The sequence below is a fragment of the Plecotus auritus genome (genome assembly GCF_963455305.1).
Source record: "Plecotus auritus genome assembly, chromosome: X".
Classification (NCBI taxonomy): Eukaryota; Metazoa; Chordata; class Mammalia; order Chiroptera; family Vespertilionidae; genus Plecotus; species Plecotus auritus.
Genome location: NC_137784.1, coordinates 5,126,233 through 5,145,487, shown reverse-complemented (window position 1 = coordinate 5,145,487; position 19,255 = coordinate 5,126,233). Strand labels below are relative to the sequence as shown.

Sequence of the window (19,255 nt, the reverse complement as noted above, 5' to 3'; positions counted from 1 at the left end):
CTTTAATAAGACTAACTGTCACAGGCCTGCAGACCAGCCTGGGGGCCATGGAAACAAGAGAATGTTTGGTTTCCTTATTTCTGTTACTGCTTGGCAGGGACTACCGTTTGTACCTCTGAGACGTCCTCCTCTGCCTTTGCGTATTGTTTGGGTAAAGATTGGGCTTTATTTTCTCCCTGGTTAGGAAAGACCTGAGATTTCTTGGGGCGGGGTGGGGGTGGGGGTGTCACTTTATTTAATCCTTTTATTTGCTCTGTGAACAGGTTAACTGTCATAAGTGGTCTTACAGGAGAGATGAACCCTAGCCCCCTTCCTGCCTTCCTTCTTTCCTTCCCACCTGCTCTCCTTCCTTCTTTCCTTCCTTCCTTCCTTTCTTTCTTCCTTCCTTCCTTCCTTCCTTCTTTCCTTCATTTCATCTTTCCTTCCATCTCTTTCCTTCTTTCCTTCCTTCCTTTTATCCATCATTCCATTCTTCCTTCCTTCCATCATTCATTCCTTCCTACCTTCTCTCCTTCCTGTCTTTCTTGCTTTGTTTCTTATTTCCTTCCTTCTTTTTCTTTTTTTCTTCCATCCATCCACCCTTCCTTCCTTGCTTCCTTCCTTCCTTCCTCCCTTCCTTCCTTCCTTTTTTCTTCCTTGCTTCCTTCCTACCTTCTTCCTTGCTTCCTTCCTACCTTCCTTGCTTCCTTCCTTCCATCTTTCCATCCTTCCTGCCATCTTTCCATCCATCCTTCCTATCTTCCTTTCATCCTTCCTTCCTTTATTCCACCCTTCCTTTCTTCCTTCTATCCATCCATTCTTCCTTCCTTCCTTTCCATTCTTCCTTTCTTCCATGCATCCATCCTTCCTTTCTCCCTTTCTTTATTTCTTCCTTCTTTCCTTCCTTCCTACCTTACCTCTTCCTTTATTGCTTGCTTTGTTTTTCTTTCCTTCCTTCCTCCATTCCTTACTGCCATTTATCCATCCATTCTTCCTTCCTCCCTTTCATACTTCCTGCCTTCCGTTCTTCCTTCTTCCATCCTTCCTTCCTGCCATCTTTCTAACCTTCCTTCCATCATTCCACCTTTCTCTCCTTCCTTCCTTCCTTCCTTCCTTCCTTCCTTCCTTCCTTGCTTCCTTCTTCCTTCTTTCCTTCCTCCCTTTCTTTCTTCCTGCCTTCCTTCTTTCCTTCCTTCCTTCCTTCCTTTCTTCCTTCCTTCCTTCCTTCCTTCCCTTCCTTCCATCCTTGCTTCCTTCCTTTCTGCCTTCTATTCATAATTCCTTCCTTCTATCAATTCATCCATCATTCCTTTCTTATTCCATCCTTCCTTCCTTTCATCCATCCTTCCTTCTTTTATTCCTTCCTTACTTCCTCCCATCCTTCACTCCTTCCTTCCTTCCTTCTTTCCTTCCCTTCTTTCTTTCTTTCTTTATTTCTTTTTTCTTTCTTTTCCTTCCTTCCTTTTCTTTTCTTTCCTTCCTTCCTTCCTTTTTAGATTTGTCTTGTAAAAAATATGTTTTTCTTCATTTTAGAGTGAAAAGCAGAGAGAGAAACATCAGTGATGAGAGATAATCTTGGATTGGCTGCCTCCTGCATGCCCCACACTGGGGATCAAGCGTACAGCGGGGGCATGTGCCCTGATCAGGAATCGAACCCTGACCTCCTGGTTCTTAGGTCGACGCTCAACCATGCCTGTTGGGCTGTAGCCAATCTTAATTGTGTCTTTCAACCAATGTCCAGAAGTGGAACTGCCTGTTTGAAAGTTTGTACATATTTTGATTGACTTTAGAGACAGAGAGAGGGAGAGAGAAACATCGATGTGGTGTTCCACTGACTGATGCATTCATTGGTTGATTCTTCTATGTGCCCTGACCAGGGATTAAGCTCTGCGACCTGGGCCTGTTGGGAAGACGCTCTAACCCCTTATCTGTCCTGCAGGGTAAAAGTCTGTATACTTTAAGGCTTTCAGTAAATCTTGCCCAAGGACCCTTCGCCAGCAGAGCATGGGGGTCAATTGTCTCCATTCTAGAATATGGCATTTCCCTCTCCAGTATAGTGCCACTCACTCCGGGGGGCAGTTCCAGGCCATGGGTCCCATCCTCATGACAGCGTCTATTGGTTTGCAGATCCCCTGGATACAGAGCCATGGCCTTGTTCGACAAGGCCAATTGCCAGGCAGCGAGTTTAGTGCTCAACATCCTGGGATGGATCCTCACCATGGTTTGCACGGGTCTGGCCAATTGGCGGGTATGGTACATAGAGAGCAGTCCCGCCCCGCCCTGGGGGATGGCCTGCGTGGGCATGTGGAAGGTCTGCACTTACCAGCCCAACAGCCTGCAGAGCCGACCCATAGCGTGTCACCGCTACACCTACAGTGACACCTACCTGCCGCTGGATATCCGCATCGATCAGCACCTGCTGCTGGCCGCCATCCTCCTCGGGCTCCTGGGGAAAGGGCTCATGGTCATGGGCCTGCACAGAGTGTACACAGGACAGCTTCAGAAGGACACCACCGGCAATCTGTTCTTCGCTTCCAGAGTCCTGAGCATCATAGCTGGCACATTGATCTTCATTGTCGTGATCTCCAACAACCAGGCTGTGATAGATGAAGAGGGCATTGCCTTCCCGCCATCCTTCCACATCCCCTTCAGGCCGGACCGGCAGAAGCTCGGCAGCACCGTGCCCCTGGCGGTCCTGGCTGCATCCCTGATGCTGTTGAGTGGGCTGCTTACCATCTCTTTCCAGCTGTCCCCCGACAACCAAGTGTACCCCGAAGTCTCGCAAGTGTGAAATTCCTGGTTGCATAGCTTTGCAAATCCACGATGAGCAGTTTATGGGGGTGAAGTATCTATGAAATAGGTCCAAGGATTCATGACCATGGCAAAGGTCATCTTGAGCAGCAAGTGACCATATCCTGCTCTGTGCAAATTGGGCTCATCGATTGGTTAAGGAACTTTCATTAAAAAAATTCCAAAGAAACCACTTTGCACCTGTCTTACTGAATGTGGATTTTACTTATTATTGATTAAACTTGTGGCCTGGTGCACAAAATTCATGCCCATTTTAATGGGATTAATTAGAGGACATGTTTTAATATTGCTATTTGCCCTTTCTCTATAATAGAAGTATCAGAGATGAAAGAAAAGTAGTAAAATGTATATGAAAATATTCTTCCTGTCAGAGTCTGGGGCACACCACGGAACCCAAAGTCAAGTCCCCGCCCACCCACATGCGCCTCAAAATTTTGGGAGACCCAGACCCAGCCAGCCTACCCTCCCATTGAGCTAGATCCAGACCTGGGTGGTTCTACCTTTGTCAAGCTCTGCTGGATTGGGTGGTGCAGCATCAGGTGTCCTGGCCTGGTGCGGGGGTGTGGACATGGCCTGAGGTCCCCCAGTATGGGCCGGGGCGGGGGGCATATCCTGATGTCTTCCGTCAATCCATGCCAGGTGGGAGGCATGCTCTGAGGTCACCTAGCCCTGGACAGGGTCGGGGTGTGTGGCCTGAGGTCTCCTGTCAAGCTCCGCCAGGTTGGGGATGCAGCCTGAGTTTCCCGGGCTTGGTGCCAGAGGGGGGGGCGTGGCCGAGGTCCCCTGTCAAGCCGGATGGGGGCCCAGCCTCAGGTCTTACTGATTGCTCCTTAAGGCTCTTTATGGGATCTTGGCCTATGCTGTGGGCACAGCCATCTTGTGTTCCGTAAACCCTGCCTCCACTGTGGGCACCACCTTCTTTGTAGTGGAGATATGGTCAATTTGCATATTCCCTCTTAATAAAGATTATGTAGGATAATCAATGCTATACTCCTACTGTGTGGAAATGAGAGTTGCTGGGTTTCTCACAGCTCCCTCTCAGACTCCCAAAAAAACAACTGACCTGACCTTCCATGGCCTGGCCCTAACACCTCTCCACCACATGCAATTCCCCACCTGTGCAAAAGGAGAAGAGCAGAAGGAATCCCCCTTCCATTGCCGGACTCAGCAGTTACCGAGATTTTGCCATATTCGCTTTCTCTCACTTCCTTCCCTTCTTTTCCTCTACTTTGCTTTCTCCGAAGAACTTGAATGCAAACCCCAGACGTCACGTTCCTTCATCCCTATGCACTTCAAAATTATTCTCTAAAAAAAAGGATATTTCCTTGCCTTTCCATAGTACACCTTTAAACATAACAACTATCTATACTAATAAAAGCTTAATATACTAATTAGCCCAGACACACTTCTGGACAAAGCAGGGGATGTGAGGGAAGCCCAGGTCCCAGGTGCATTCAGTGGCCAGAAGAAAGCCCAGGTGCCTGCCTGCGGCCAGAAGGAAGCCTGGGTCCGGGTGCCAGAAGGAAGTCGGTGCTGGCAGTGAAGGGAAGGAAGGCCTACTCTTGGACGAATTAGTGCATCAGGCCTCTAGTTTCTTATGAACATCTAATAAATACCAGAATTTTAAATGCTTGAAAAGTAATTCTACACTTTCATTTCTTCATTCTTGCAAAAGATGTCCACTCTGCCTCTTAAGTCTTTATTTTTGTTAAGAGAGGGCAGCTCTATTTCTTTTAAAAAATATTTTCATTGATTTCAGAACAGAAGGGAGAGGGAGAGAGAGATTGAAACATCAATGATGAGAGACAATCATAGATTGGCTGCATCTTACATATCTCCTCTGGGTTTCAAGCCCCCAGTCAGGAATCAAACCATGACCTCCTAGTTCCTAGGTGGATGCTCAACCACTGAGCCACACGGGCTAGGCTGAAATGGGCTTCTTCTCAAACAGTATTTAAGAAGTGGGATCACTGGGTCAAATGGCAGTTTTATTTTTAGTTTTTTGAGGAAAGTCCATACCGTTCTCCAAAGTGGCTGCACCAGTCTACATTCCCACCAACAGTGCACGAGGGTTCCCCTTCTCCACATCCTCACCAGCACTTGTCATTTGTTGATTTGTTGATGATTGCCATTCTGAATATGCAAATTGACCATAACTCCACCACTTGGGGGGTGGGATGAGGGCATGTGACTGGGGGTAGGGGATGCTGGGGGAAGGTCAATGTTGGAAAAAAAGGAGATATATATACTACTATATGTAACACTTTAAACAATAAAAAAAGATTCTATAAATAAAAAATAAGAGAGAGAATTTAAGTCTCTGAGAGCACAGTGTTTCAAAAAATTTCCCCTGGGGCAAAAGTCTATGAGCTATTCAAATATGTGTTCCGAAGACAGTGCCTCTGACCTAGAATGTTCAATGGATCCTTTGCCTCTCGGCTTTGAATCCGATCTGTGGGCAACGGATTCTTCCCTTTCCCTCTGAGGGAGCGAGTGTGAAGTGGTAGAAGCATTCTTTAGGAAATGTCCCTTCGCTGCCTGCCATGATGTGCACACTGTCCTTAGATCTGGGAGGAAGTCACAGTCTCTGCACTGAGTGAGAGACCACGGCTCCCTTCCCACGGGTTTGAAAGGAGCCTCTGCATCCCATGGATGGTCAGGGCTGGCCTTGGGCGGAGTCTTACCCACTCTCCATGCAGGTCTGGAATGGCTGGGAAGTGGTTCCCAGGTAAACACCTGTAGTTGGTCTCATTTTAAAAAAAACATATTTTTATTGATTTTACAGAGAGGAAGGGAGAGGGATAGAGAGCTAGAAACATCTGTGAGAGAGAAACACCATCAGCTGTCTCCTGATCGCCTCCTACTGGGCATTGAGCCTGCAACCAAGGTACATGCCCTTGACCAGAGTCAAACCCGGGACCCTTCACTCCGTGGGGCGATGCTCTATCCACTCTGCCAGGGTGTGTGTTCTTTAGAGAGTCAAAACGTTGGTTGTTTGAACAAAGAAGCTCCTGGGAGACATGCTTCTGATGAGGACCGGTTTCTGGAACCTGATACCCTGCTGAGGACGGCGCGCCTGCCTCCTGCTGGTCACGTGTGGGAATGACGGAACTGCTGTGCTGTGGCAAGAGGTCTGCTGTCCCCTCTTCGCCCTCAGTGTCACCAGAGAGCAAGGGGACAGGTCATGAGGGTTGAGACCCAGAAGGTGAGGCGGCCACCAGGGCGGGTCTGCTCTGGGAAGCGGGGAAGAGAGTTCCAAGCCCCTGTCCAGGGCTCGTTGGGAATGACTGTGTAAGGGCCTCACTGGATTCTTGTTTCACAGGAATCAGGCAGGAGAAGGTGTCCCACGTATTTCCCGCAGGTGCAGCACAGCGAGGGCGCCTGAGGGCGGTGGCATTTCTCTCCTCTTCCTCCTCCTCCTCCTGGGAATCCTCCCATGGTGCCCAGTAGCCAGAGGCTGCCATGTGGCCTTTGGGCTCGGGGCCAGCGTGGGGCAGTGCCGGGCCCCTTGCCGGGGGCCCCAGGCAGGGAGGGGTGCCTGGTGACAGCACTCGCGGAGGGAGGCAGAGCAGAGGCCGCGCCTGGGGCACAGCGTGCCTCCTGGACACCAGCAGGAGCAAGTGGGAGCAGAGTCAGCAGAGGCCGCGCCTGGGGCACAGCGTGCCTCCTGGACACCAGCAGGAGCAAGTGGGAGCAGAGTCGGGTGATGGCCATATTTTAGGTAGAGGAGAGGGGGGGAAGGAGGGGAGCTCTGTAAGTGGAACAGAACAGAGGCGCCCCAGAGGACCCAGGGCAGCTTCCCCCCACTGTCCTGGGCCAAGGCCCGCTCAGGGAGGCCGCCCCGTGGCCTGGCCCTGGCTCCCATCAGGTCACACTTTCTCCCCTCACCTTCCCCTTCCTCCAGGCTTTCTACTTAAGACTCTGAGGAATCACAGTGCCTATCTGCTCTAAGACCTCAACAAGGGCATCTCCATTGTAGAAGGACTTCAACTCTTTTTAAAAAATATATTGTCATTGATTTCAGAGAGGAAGGGAGAGGGGAGGAAAAATATCAATGATGAGAGAGAATCATGGATTGGCTTCCCCTGCACACCCCCTACTGGGGATGGGGCCTGCAACCCAGGCATGTGCCCTGACCAGGAATCGAACCCTGACCTCCTGTTTCGCAGGTCAACACTCAACCACCAAGCCCTACTTGTTCAATCTTAAAGCCAAATTGTGTTCACCTGAGGCCTCCCTGGCCCCCGTTCCAGGTTCTAAGAGGGACGCAGTCTCTCCCGGGCTCCGGCTCCGTGCCCGTTGGGAACCAGCCCAGTTCCAGGCAGTTTGTGGACCAGTCCGGAAAGAGATGCTCAGCTAAAGTCTGCAAGCTCCTAACACGGAGGCCCTGGTGCTGGGATGCAGGACCCAGAGGGACTTGCCCGCATCTCTGGAGGCAGCGAGAAGGCCATGCACTCCAGGGCCCAGCAGGTACCTGTGTCCTTGCTCCTTGTTCCTGAGGCTGTCTGGGTGAGGGGGGTTAGGGGGGCTCCTTTGGGTCCCTGTTCTTATGCAGGAGCTGCTGAAACAGAAACGGAGGCATATTAACAATGGTTCGAGCTTATTTTCTCAAAAATCGATTCCGATTGGACAGCTTCAAACCCGAAGTGGTTAGGAGGCTGTGTTGACAGGAGCCAGAGGAAAGGAGGAAAGTGTGGAAGAAGGAAAGGAAGGAAGGACTGGGGCGGGCAGCCAGCTGGCTGTCTGTGATTGGCTGTCTTTGGGGTTTGGCTGTGGTGATCTTGTGGCATTTCCAGGCTTAGATTTCGGTTTGCTTGCTAGGCCTCTGGGACATTGGAGCTGCCTCAGGGTAGAGCCCTCCGTGTTCATTAATGTAACAGTCTTGAGCTGAAGTTCATGTTTTGTTCCCTCTCATTTTCCCGCTTTTGTGGGGGTTTAGGGGATGGAAAGCCATCAAATCTTTTTTTAACTTCATGTTCTTTATGGATTTCAGAGCGGAAGGCAAAGGGAGAGAGAGAGAACTATCAGTGATGAGAGAGAACCATTGATCCAGCCCACAACTCAGAAATGTGCCCTTGACTGGGATCGAACCCCGGACCCTTCAGTCCACAAGCGGACATTCTATCCACTGAACCAAACCGACTTGGGCTAATCCTTGCTAACCAATCTTTATTTCCCATTGGAGGTCGCCACCTAGTGGGTAGCTGACCTGCAGCGTTCCCTTCTGCATAGCAAGGCGTCCACGTGGCAGGTCTAGTTACTTGCTCCCCAGTGGCCACTGGTGGGGCCCCAGTTTTTTTCAGGTGTTGCCCTCCCAAGCTCTGAGAGGAGACCTCCCGCAAGAGATCAGGCCGGGGTGAGACTTCGTTAGGCCAATGCAGTGGGGCTGGCTTCTGAGTACACACCTGTGGAACTATTAAACCTGTTGCCACCCTGGCCAGTTTTGCAGGGTGGATAGAGCATCAGCCTGCGGCCCAAAGAGTCCGGGGTTCAATTCCGGTCAAGGGCACCTACCTTGGTTGCAGGCTCCTGAGGGAGGCAACCAATCGATGTGTGTCTCTCACATCACTGTTTCTCTCTGTCTCTCCCTCTCCCTAAAAACCAATGAAAAAGTATCCTTGGGTGAGGATTCAAAACCAAACCAAACCAAACCTGTTGCTGAACATTAGAATTTTGTTGTTTTTATTTGAACATCAGAATTTTGGTTCCAGCATTTTGTTGTGGATTCAGGGGGGCAGAGCAGGGAGAGGGCACTTCCTCTCTTCCTAGACAAGAGGTCCACGTGGTATAGATTCTCCTCTTTCTCACTGGGCTTATAGTCTGCATGGGAAGGCGGGGACCTGCTGAGGCACATCCCAGGTGGCTGAGGAGGAGGGCAAACGTTAGGGTGGGGTCTCCCCTTGGGGCCTCGGTGCCCAAGATTTGGAACTCTCATTGTGTAGGCTCAGCCTGCCCCAGTGTATTGCGGGGTAAACTGAGGCAGGTACTTGCCAAGTTTCCTGTTTTATGGTCAAGAACGTTCATGGCCAGCCCTAGCCGCTGTGGCTCAGTGGATAGAACATTGGCCTGTGGACCAAAGGGTCCCTGGTTCGATTCTGGTCAAGGACACGTACCTTAGTTGCAGGGTAGTCCCTGGCCTGGGCCCTGGTTGGGGCTCATGCAGGAGGCAGCCAATCCATGTGTTTCTCTCACATCAATGTTTCTCTCTGTCTTTCCCTCTCTCTTCCACTCTCTCTTAAAATCAAAGGAAAAACATCCTCAGGTGAGGATTAAAAAAAAAAAAAAGAATGTCCTAGGCCTACTCAAGGCCTAAAGGCAGCATATAATTAGGCTCTGATGTGGGCATGGCTCCTTAACCTCCCTCCCACACGGTACTTAGCCAGGGGCAGTGGGTGCCTGTGAAGACGGTGCAGGTGATATTGACATCCCTTGGTAAGTTTGAGGGAAAGCATCGGCGTTGGATTGGTCCCTAGTGAAAAGGCCCAAAATAACTTTTGGTTCTCAGCCTTCTTAGCCAAGACACAATGCTGGAAGCTAAGGCTTACTCCGTGCAACAGAACCCAATGACCACTAATAGCAGCTACTTATGAAGTGGCGATGTGCCGGGCAATTTATTCCCCATTTTCTCCAATCGCGAAGACCAGTGGTCGGCAAACTGCAGCTCGCGAGCCACATGCGGCTCTTTGGCCCCTTGAGTGTACCTCAATCAGACTGAGGACGTTTTTAGCAAAGGTCAGCTTAGGAGTTCCCTAACTAAGTTTATAACAATGTACCTACCTATAGAGTTTAAGTTTAAAAAATTCTCTCAAAAGAAATTTCAATCGTTGTACTGTTGATATTTGGCTCTGCTGACTAATGAGTTTGCCGACCACTGCCCTAGACAGTCCTCCGAGTCAGGGATTATTATCTCCACTGAAAATGAAGACAATGAGGGCCTGGGGAGCGGGGAGGGGGGCATTCAGGGGCTTGCCCAAGGTGACCCATCAGCACATGTGCCTCCCACCCAGGTTCCACATCCTGCGCTTTCTCAGTTTCCTTGTTCACATCCCAACAGGTTTACAAGCTTTGAAAAGGGCCTGGAAACGCCTAAAGAGGGTTCAGAAGTCTGCGTGTTAATGGTGCAGTGTGACCTCTGCTCTCTGCACCTGGGACAGATCAAAGTAGCGCTAGCACGGGTCGGACGCGCCCATTTCCATGACAACAGTGCATGAGCTGAGTGCCACAGTCACTTCAGTCTTAGTCACTGCAGTCAGGTCAGCTGCCAGAGCCATATTGGAAGTCTCCTGCCAGCCGGAATTCCAGAGTAATGGATAGAAAATGGTTTCATACAAGGTCCTAAGTATCAAATCATTAAAAAAAATTGACCTAAGTAATAATGTATGTCTGAAATGCCAAGAACTCTTTAAAGCTTCATTGAAGTTTGGTGTAAGAATTATCAAGGGGCCCAGCTGGTGTGGCTCAGTGGCTGAGCATCTGCTTAAGAAGCAGGAGGTTACGGTTGATTCACGGTCAGGGCACATGCCTGGGTTGTGGGCTGGATCCCCCGTAGGGGGCTTGCAGGAAGGGGGTGGAGTTGAAAGGTGTCCTATTATGAGGTGACAGAAGATTTGATTTTGGGGTGGCGGGCACACAGTACAATATGCAGATCTTGTCACATAGGTACCAACACCTGAAACCTATATGATCAAGTCAACCAATGTCACCCCAATTAATTTTATTTAAAAAAAATAGAGGCATACAGAGGCAGCAGGTGGTAGAAACTGTATTCCAAACTAGTTCGTTTGGTTCCAAATTTTATGTTGTGTATGTGTGTGTGTGTGTGTGTGTGTGTGTGTGTGTGTGTGCGCGCACGCACTCATCTCAATCTCCTCATCTGTCGGTTGACTGGGATATTCATATGCAACTCAGAGGATTTCTGGGAAGATTAATTGATAATATACTGAAAAGTACTTAGAATCATTCCAGGCACATAGTTGTTTCTCGTCGTTGTCATTATCATCATCATCATCCACTATATTCTGCTCCTTCAATCTCTCATGAACTTTGTCAAATCTCAGCCCCTAAAGTAGCCATTAGCACTATTTTCAAGATGTTGCTTTGCTGCGGGGATGCATGGTTGGGCAAACTTATGAAAACTGTGTGAAACCAGACACGATCTACCTAACTCAGTGCCCATTGTATGGGAAGTGGGAGAGAAAAGGAGGAATCTTGGGAGACGTACAGATGTTTGGACATAAGGAGTTGGGTGAGTGATAGGTCCATTGGCCAGAAGAAGGGCTACTGCAGGAGGGACAGGCTGGGGGAAGACAGCCACATCATACAGTGGAGAAGCCAGAACTGGAACCATAATTCCTCTTCAGACTGTGGTTTCTCAGGGTTGAGATCTTCATGGTGGGGTTCCCCATACATGACAGGGAGCATTCTGGGGCACACGTCATTGCATGTTATAGCTAAACCATAACTGAAATATTAGCCTTTTTCTTTTTCTGGCTGGTGAATGGAGATTTCCTCTTCAGACTAACCTTTCAGAGCTAGACTTCACATGCTTCCTTTTGTTTCCCTCCATTTCCACCCCTTCCTATGTACTTGAGCAAAGCCTTTGCCCAGTGTCTGTCTTCCACCTGTCAGAATGGCAATCATCAACAAATCACCAAAGACAAGTGCTTCCGAGGATGCAGAGAAAAAGGAACCATCGTGCAGTGCTGGTGGGAATGCAGACTGCTGCCGCCACTGTGGAGAACAGTATGGAGTTTCCTCAAAAAACTAAAAATGGAGCTGCCATTTGACCCAGTAATCCCAGTTCTAGGAATATATCCCAAGAAACGAGAAACACCAATATGAAAGAATATATGCACCCCTATGTTCATAGCAGCACAATTCACCATAGCTAAGATTTGGAAACAGCCTAAGTGCCCATCAGCAGATGAGTGGATTAGAAAACTATGGTACATCTACATAATGGAATACTACTCTGCTATAAAAAGAAGGAATTCTTACCATTTGCAGCAGCATGGATGGACTTGGAGAGTATTATATTAAGAGAAATAAGACAGGCAATAAAAGAAAAATACCACATGATCTCACTCATTTATGGAAAATAAAGAATATTATAACTTGATGAACCAAAAAATAGATACGGAGGTAGTAAAGCACCGAACAGACTGTCAAATAACAGCGGGAAGGCTGGGGAGTGTTGGGGAGGGAGGGAAATAGATCAACCAAAGGAACTGTGTGCATGCATATCAGCACACCAATGTTATTATTATTTTTTTTATTTTAATAAATCTTTATTCAGATTATTACAATTGTTTCTTCTTTTTCCCCCCATAGCTACCCTCCACCCAGTTCCCACCCCACCTTCTGCCCTTACCTTCCCTCCACTGTCCTCATCCATAGGTGTATGATTTTTGTCCATTCTCTTCATGAACCCCCCATACTCCTTTCCCCCTGAGAATTATCAGTCCACTCCCTTTCTATGCCCCTGATTCTATTATATTCACCAGATTATTCTGTTCCTCAGGTTTTTAATTCACTTGATTTTTAGGTTCACTTGTTGATAGATATGTATTTGTTGTTCATAATTTTTCTCTTTACTTTTTTCTTCTTCCTCTTCTTTAAGAATACCTTTCAGCATTTTATATAATACTGGTTTGGTGGTGATGAACTCCTTCAGCTTTTTCTTATCTGTGAAGCTCTTTATCTGCACTTCAATTCTGAATGATAATTTTGCTGGGTAGAGTAATCTTGGTTGTAGGTTCTTGCTATTCATCACATTGAAAATTTCTTGCCACTCCTGTCTGGCCTGCATAGTTTCTGTTGAGAAATCAGCTGACAGTTGTATGGGTGCTCCCTTGTAGGTAACTAACTGTTTTTCTCTTGCTGCTTTTAATATTCTCTCTTTGTCTTTTGCTCTTGGCATTTTAATTATGATGTGTCTTGGTGTGGTCCTCTTTGGATTCCTTTTGTTTGGTGTTCTGTGCGCTTCCTGGACTTGTAAGTCTTTTTCTTTCACCAGGTGGGGGAAGTTTTCAGTCATTATTTCTTCAAATAGGTTTTCAGTATCTTGCTCTCTCTCTTCTTCTGGCACCCCCATAATTCTGATGTTGGTACGCTTGAAGTTGTCCCAGAGTCTTCTTACACCATCTTCAACTTTTTGGATTTTTTTTTTCTTTTTGCATTTTCGGTTGAGTGTTTTTTGCTTCTTTGTATTTCAATTCTTTGACTTGATTTTTGTGTTCCTCTAGTCTGTTTTTGGGTCTCTGTGTAATATTTTTTTATTTCAGTCAGTGTATGTTTAATTTCTAGTTGGTCCTTTTTCATATCTTCGAGGGTCTCGTTATATTTATCGGCCTTTTCTAGGATATTCTTGAAAAGCCTTATAACCATGGTTTTGAATTCTATATCCAGTCGTTTGTTTTCCTCCATTTCTTTCGTTTGTGATCTGATTCTTTGACGCCGCATTTTCACTGCTTCCCTCAGTTGGTAAGGTAGATTTGTGTGCTAGGTTTCCAATGAGGCCCAGTGGGTCTGCCTCCCCAGTTAACCTGAGGTGGACACTCTTGGTGCACCCCTTTGTGGTCTTTGTGTACAGCCTTGTTGTAGTTAAGTCTTGATTGTTGTTGGTATCACTGGGAGGAATTGACCTCCAGGCCAGTTTACTGTAAGGATCAGCTGTGTCTATGCTGGGAGAAGTTCGGTGCTGGAGACAGCCTTATAGGATTAGACTTGCCAAATTGCAATAGCCTCTGTGCTCAGATTGGATGGGGTGGAGTCTCAGTCTTGGCTTCCCGTCAGCCTTGCCCTTGTGCGCCCGTGCGCGCTTTCAGACCTCTGCCTTCCCCGGCTCCCGAGTCTCCGCCCAAGAGTCCAAACTCCCCCCACAAGAGCGTGGGTCCCCAGGGGCTCGCCTGGAACTGGGGTTCACTGCAGTCAGAACTGGGGCTCAGTGCAGTCAGGAGCCTCCGACTACGTTCCACTAGGGAAAGCCTGTGGCAACCTCCGCAGCCTTTGTACGCACTGGCACGCACGGGCCTTCAGTCCTCCGCCTTCCCCGGCTCCCGAGTCTCCGCCCGAGAGTCCAGATTCCCCCCACAAGAGCGTGGGTCCCCAGGGGCTCGCCTGGAACTGAGGTCCAGTGCAGTCAGAACTGGGGTTCAGTGCAGTCAGGAGCCTCCGACTACGTTCCACTAGGGAAAGCCTGTGGCAACCTCCGCAGCCTTTGTGCGCACTGGCAAGCGCACGCCTTCAGAGTTCTGCCTTCCCCAGCTCCCGAGTCTCTGCCCGAGAGTCCAGACTCCCCCCGTAAGAGCGTGGGTCCCCAGGGGCTCGCCCAGAACTGGGGTTCAGTGCAGTCAGAACTGGGGTTCAGTGCGGTCGGGGGCTTCCTTCCCCCTTCCGCCAGAGAAAGTCAGCCAGGCTCTCAGCCGCCCTTCCTCTCTGAGCGCACAAAGACCCTTTGCCTTACCTCCAATTCTCTGTGAGCGTTTCTCTTTCCTTGTAGTTGTAGAATTTTCACTCAGCCAGCTTTCCTGTGGTTCTGGATGGTGTCCGTTCTGTCTTTTAGTTGTAGTTTTGAAATTGTTTTGGGAGGCAGCAGTTTAGGTGCTTACCTATGCCGCCATCTTGGTTTCTCTCATTATTATTTTTTAAAATCAGAGAGCGAGGAAGAGAGGGAGGGAGGGAGAGAGAAACACTGATGCAAAAGAGAAATATCGATCAGCTGCCCCCCTCATACACCCTTACTGGGATGGAGCCCACAACCTGGACATGGGCCCCGACCCAGAATCAACCCCAAGACCCTTCAGTGCACAGGCTGACACCCAACCAACCGAGCCCCACGGGCAGGCCCAGTTTCCGTTCCCAGGCCTGTGTTTAGAAGAAGCCAGTCGGCTCAGTGCACATGCTTCTGCGGAGAGCCTGGCATAACATAAGTGCTGGGTAAGGGCTTGCTATCCACATTCCTCAGCCACTTCTCCTTTTCCGCCATGCCTTCAACACATGGTTATTGAGCCTCCGTGTGCTGGATGCTGGACACACACAGAAGAACACACATGACCCCTGGCCTCCAGAGGACACATTTCAGGAAAGGCGAGCCTGCTGTGTGCTCTGATGAAGCTGGTGTCCTGGAGAGCAGGCAGGTGCTTCCACCTCTAGGAGGGAGAGTGTCAGAAAAGCTCCATAGAGGAAGTTGCTCTTTCTAATATTTTTAATTTTTTTAGAAATATATTTTTAGTGATTTCAGAGAGGAAGGGAGAGGGAAAGAGAGAGAAACATCAATGAGAGAGAATCATGGATCCGCTGCCTCCCGCACTCCCCACACTGGGGATCGAGCCCGCAACCCGGGCATGTGCCCTGACCGGAAATCGAACCCTGACCTCCTGATTCATAGGTCCACGCTCAACCACTGGTCCAAGTTGGTGGGTGAAGTTGCTCTTTTTCAACAAAAAACAAGCACATGAAAACTCCCAAGAGTTCATATGAGAAAAATCAACTGGAATCGGGTAGCACCAAATTGGAGGTGGTTAGGAGCCCTGTACTTTCAGAAGCACAGGGGCAGATTGTTACAGACAAAATGCATTAATAAGGAAAGCATTGGTGGACTATAGTATAAAGACTAGTTGGCTGCTTGCAACTGGCTATGCTTAGCCTTAACCTCGAGGCATTTACAGTTTTAGCTTTGGCTTTTTCCTTTCCTCCTTTCCTTCCTTCCTTCCTTCCTTCCTTCCTTCCTTCCTTCCTTCCTCCTTCCTTCCGTCCTTCCTTCCGTCCTTCCTTCGTCCTTCCTTCTTTCCCCTTTCCTTCCTTCTTTTCTTCCTTCCTTCCTTCCTTCCTTCCTTCCTTCCTTCCTTCCTTCCATCAATCCATTCATTCATCATTCCTCCCTTCATTCCTTTTTTCTCCTTCCTACCATCTATCCTTCCTTCCTTCCTTTCTTCCTTCCTTCCTCCCCTCCATCACTGTTTCCTTTCTTTTTTCCTTCCTTCCTGCCTTCATTTCTTTATATAAGATTTGTCTTTAAAAAAATATGTTTTTCTTAATTTTAGAGATAAAAGAAGAGAAAGAAACATGAATGATGACAAAGAATCATGGATTGGCTGCCTTCTGCATGCCCCACACTGTGGATCCATCTCACAACCCAGGCATGTGCCCTTGAGCAGAATAGTAATGGGGATCTTCAGTCCCCAGGCCAACACTCTATCCACGGAACCAAACCAGCCAGGCCAGTGCTTCACCTCTTGAAGACCTGCTTCCTGACCCTGGCCCTTTACGAAGACTAACTGTCACAGGCCTGCAGACCAGCCTGGGAGCCATGGAAACATGAGAATGTGAGGTTTCCTTATTTCTGTTACTGCTTGGCAGGGACTACCGTTTGTACCTCTGAGACGTCCTCCTCTGCCTTTTCGTATTGTTTGGGTAAAGATTGGGCTTTATTTTCTCCCTGGTTAGGAAAGACCTGAGATTTCTTGGGGTGGTGGTGGAGTTCACTTTATTTAATCCTTTTATTTGCTCTGTGAATAGGTTAACTGTCATCAGTGGTATTACAGGAGAGATGAACGCTAGCCCCCTTCCTGCCTTCCTTCCTTCTTTCCATCCCATCTGCTCTCCTTCCTTCCTTCCTTCTCTCCTTCATTTCGTCTTTTCTTCCATCTTTCTGTTCTCTTTCCTTCCTTCCATGCATCCTTCAATTCTTCTTTCCTTCCATCATTACATCTTCCTACCTTCTCTCCTTCCTTTTTTTCTTGCATTGTTTCTTATTTCCTTCCTTCCTTCCATCCACCCTTCCTTCCCTCCCTCCCTCCTTCCTTCCTTCCTTCCTTCCTTCCTTCCTTCCTTCCTTCCTTCCTTCCTTCCTTCCATCTTTCCATCCTTTCTGCCATCTATCCATCCTTCCTTCCTATCTTCCTTCCTTCTTCCCTTTTTCCTTACTTCCTAACTGCTCACCTTCCTTCCTTCCTTCTCTCCTTTCCTTCCTACCTTCTCTCCTTCATTCCTTTCTAACTTCTTCACTCTCTTCTTGCCTTTCAACCTTCCTTCCTTCCTTCCTTCCTTCCTTCCTACCTACCTTCCTTCCTTCCTTCCATCCTTCCATTCTTCCTTCTTTCCATTCTTTATCTTCCTTCCTTCTTTCCATCCTTGCATCCTTCCTTTCTTTCTTCTATTCATCATTCCTTTCTTCCATCCATTCATCCATCATTCCTTTCTTTTTTCCATCTTTTCTTCCATCCTCCCTTCCTTCGTTCCTTTATTCCTTCCTAACTTCCTCCCATCCATCACTCCTTCCGTCCTTCCTTCCATCCATCCGTCCTTCGTTCCTTCCATCTGTCCTTCCTTAATACCATCTTTCCTTCCTTCCCACCTTTTATATAAGATCTGTCTTGTAAAAATATGTTTTCTTGATTTTAGAGTGAGAGTAAGCGAAAGAAACATCAGTGATGATAGATAATCATGGATTGGTTGTCTCCTGCATGCCCCAGACTGGGGATCAGGCATACAGAAGAGGCATACCCTGATCAGGAATGGAACCCTGACCTCCTGGTTCTTAGGTCGACGCTCAACGATGCCTGCTCGGCTGTAGCCAATCTAAATTGTGTCTTTCAACAAATGTCCAGAAGTGGAACTGCCTGTTTGAAAGTTTGTACATATTTTGATTGACTTTAGAGAGAGAGAGAGGGAGAGAGAGAGAAACATCGATGTGGTGTTCCACTGGCTGATGCATTCATTGGTTGATTCTTGTATGTGACCTGACCAGGGATTGAGCTCTGCAACCTGGGCCCGTTGGGAAGACGCTCTAACCCCTTACCTGTCCTGCAGGGTGAAAGTCTGTATACTTTAAGTCTTTCAGTAAATCTTGCCCAAGGACCCTTCACCAGCAGAGCATGGGGGTCAAGTGTCTCCATTCTGGAATATGGCATTTCCCTCTCTAGTATAGTGCCACTCACTCCGGGGAGCGGTTCCAGGCTGTGGTCCCATGCTCATGACGCCTTCTATTGGTTTGCAGATCCCCTGGATACAGAGCCATGGCCTTGTTCGACAAGGCCAATTGCCAGGCAGCGAGTTTAGTGCTCAACATCCTGGGATGGATCCTCACCATGGTTTGCACGGGTCTGGCCAATTGGCGGGTATGGTACATAGAGAGCAGTCCCGCCCCGCCCTGGGGGATGGCCTGCGTGGGCATGTGGAAGGTCTGCACTTACCAGCCCAACAGCCTGCAGAGCCGACCCATAGCGTGTCACCGCTACACCTACAGTGACACCTACCTGCCGCTGGATATCCGCATCGCTCAGCACCTGCTGCTGGCCGCCATTCTCCTTGGACTCCTGGGGAAAGGGCTCATGGTCATGGGCCTGCGCAGAGTGTACGCGGGACAGCTTCAGAAGGACACCACCGGCAATCTGTTCTTCGCTTCCAGAGTCCTGAGCATCATAGCTGGCACATTGACCTTCATTGCTGTGATCTCGAACAACCAGGCTGTGATAGATGAAGAGGGCATAGCCTTCCCGCCATCCTTCCACATCCCCTTCAGGCCGGACCGGCAGAAGATTGGCAGCACCGTGCCCCTGGTGGTCCTGGCTGCATTCCTGATGCTGTTGAGTGGGCTGCTTACCATCTCTTTCCAGCTGTCCCCCGACAACCAAGTGTACCCCGAAGTCTCACAAGTGTGAAAATTCTGCTTGCATAGCTTTGCAAATCCACGATGAGCAGTTTATGGAGTGAAGTATCTATGAAATAGGTCCAAGGATTCATGACCATTGCAAAGGTCATCTTGAGCAGCAAGTGACCATATCCTGCTCTGTGCAAATTGGGCTCATCGATTGGTTAAGGAACTTTCATTAAAAAAATTCTAAAGAAACCACATTGCACCTGTCTTACTGAATCTGGATTTTACTTATTATTGATTAAACTTGTGTCCTGGGCATGAAATTCATGCCCATTAAAATTGAATTAATTAGAGGAAATATTTTAATATTGCTATTCGCCCTTTCTCTATAATAGAAATATCAGAGATGAAAGAAAATTAGTAAAATGTATAGGAAAATATTCCTCCTGTCAGAGTCTGGGGCACACCACGAACCCAGAGTCAAGTCGCCGCCCTCCCACATAAGCCTCAAAATTTTGGGAGACCCAGACCTAGCCAGCCCGCCCTCCCATTGGGCTAGATCCAGACCTGGCTGGTCCCACCTTTGTCAAACCATGCTGGATGGGGGAGCGCAGCATCAGGTCTCCTGGCCCAGCGCCAGGGTTGGGACATGGCCTGAGGTCCCCCAGCATGGGCCATGGCGGGGCGCGTCCTGAGGTCTTCAGCCAAGCCCTGCCATTTGGGAGGCATGGCCTGAGGTCCCCCAGCCCTGGCCCGGGCGCGAGTGTGGCCTGAGGTCTCCTAGTCTGGGCCAGGCAGTAGGCATGGCCAGAGGTCCCTTGTGAAGCTCCGCCAGATGGGGATGTGGCCTGAGGGTCCCCCTTCAAG

At 48.8% G+C, this 19,255-nt stretch overlaps 2 protein-coding genes across 2 annotated transcripts; both read left to right on the top strand.

Annotated features, from left to right (window-relative positions):
* Window positions 1-2,125: 2,125 nt before the first annotated feature.
* Window positions 2,126-2,770, top strand: LOC308239617 (claudin-34-like; the record flags this gene model as incomplete). Its single annotated transcript, XM_080652373.1, has 1 exon — window positions 2,126-2,770. The coding sequence occupies one exon, from the start codon at window positions 2,126-2,128 to the stop codon at window positions 2,768-2,770; it is 645 nt and encodes a 214-aa protein (XP_080508499.1).
* A 15,037-nt stretch (window positions 2,771-17,807) lies between these two features.
* LOC308239373 (claudin-34-like) lies at window positions 17,808-18,452 on the top strand (the record flags this gene model as incomplete). Its single annotated transcript, XM_080652195.1, has 1 exon — window positions 17,808-18,452. The coding sequence occupies one exon, from the start codon at window positions 17,808-17,810 to the stop codon at window positions 18,450-18,452; it is 645 nt and encodes a 214-aa protein (XP_080508321.1).
* Between the last annotated feature and the right edge of the window lie 803 nt (window positions 18,453-19,255).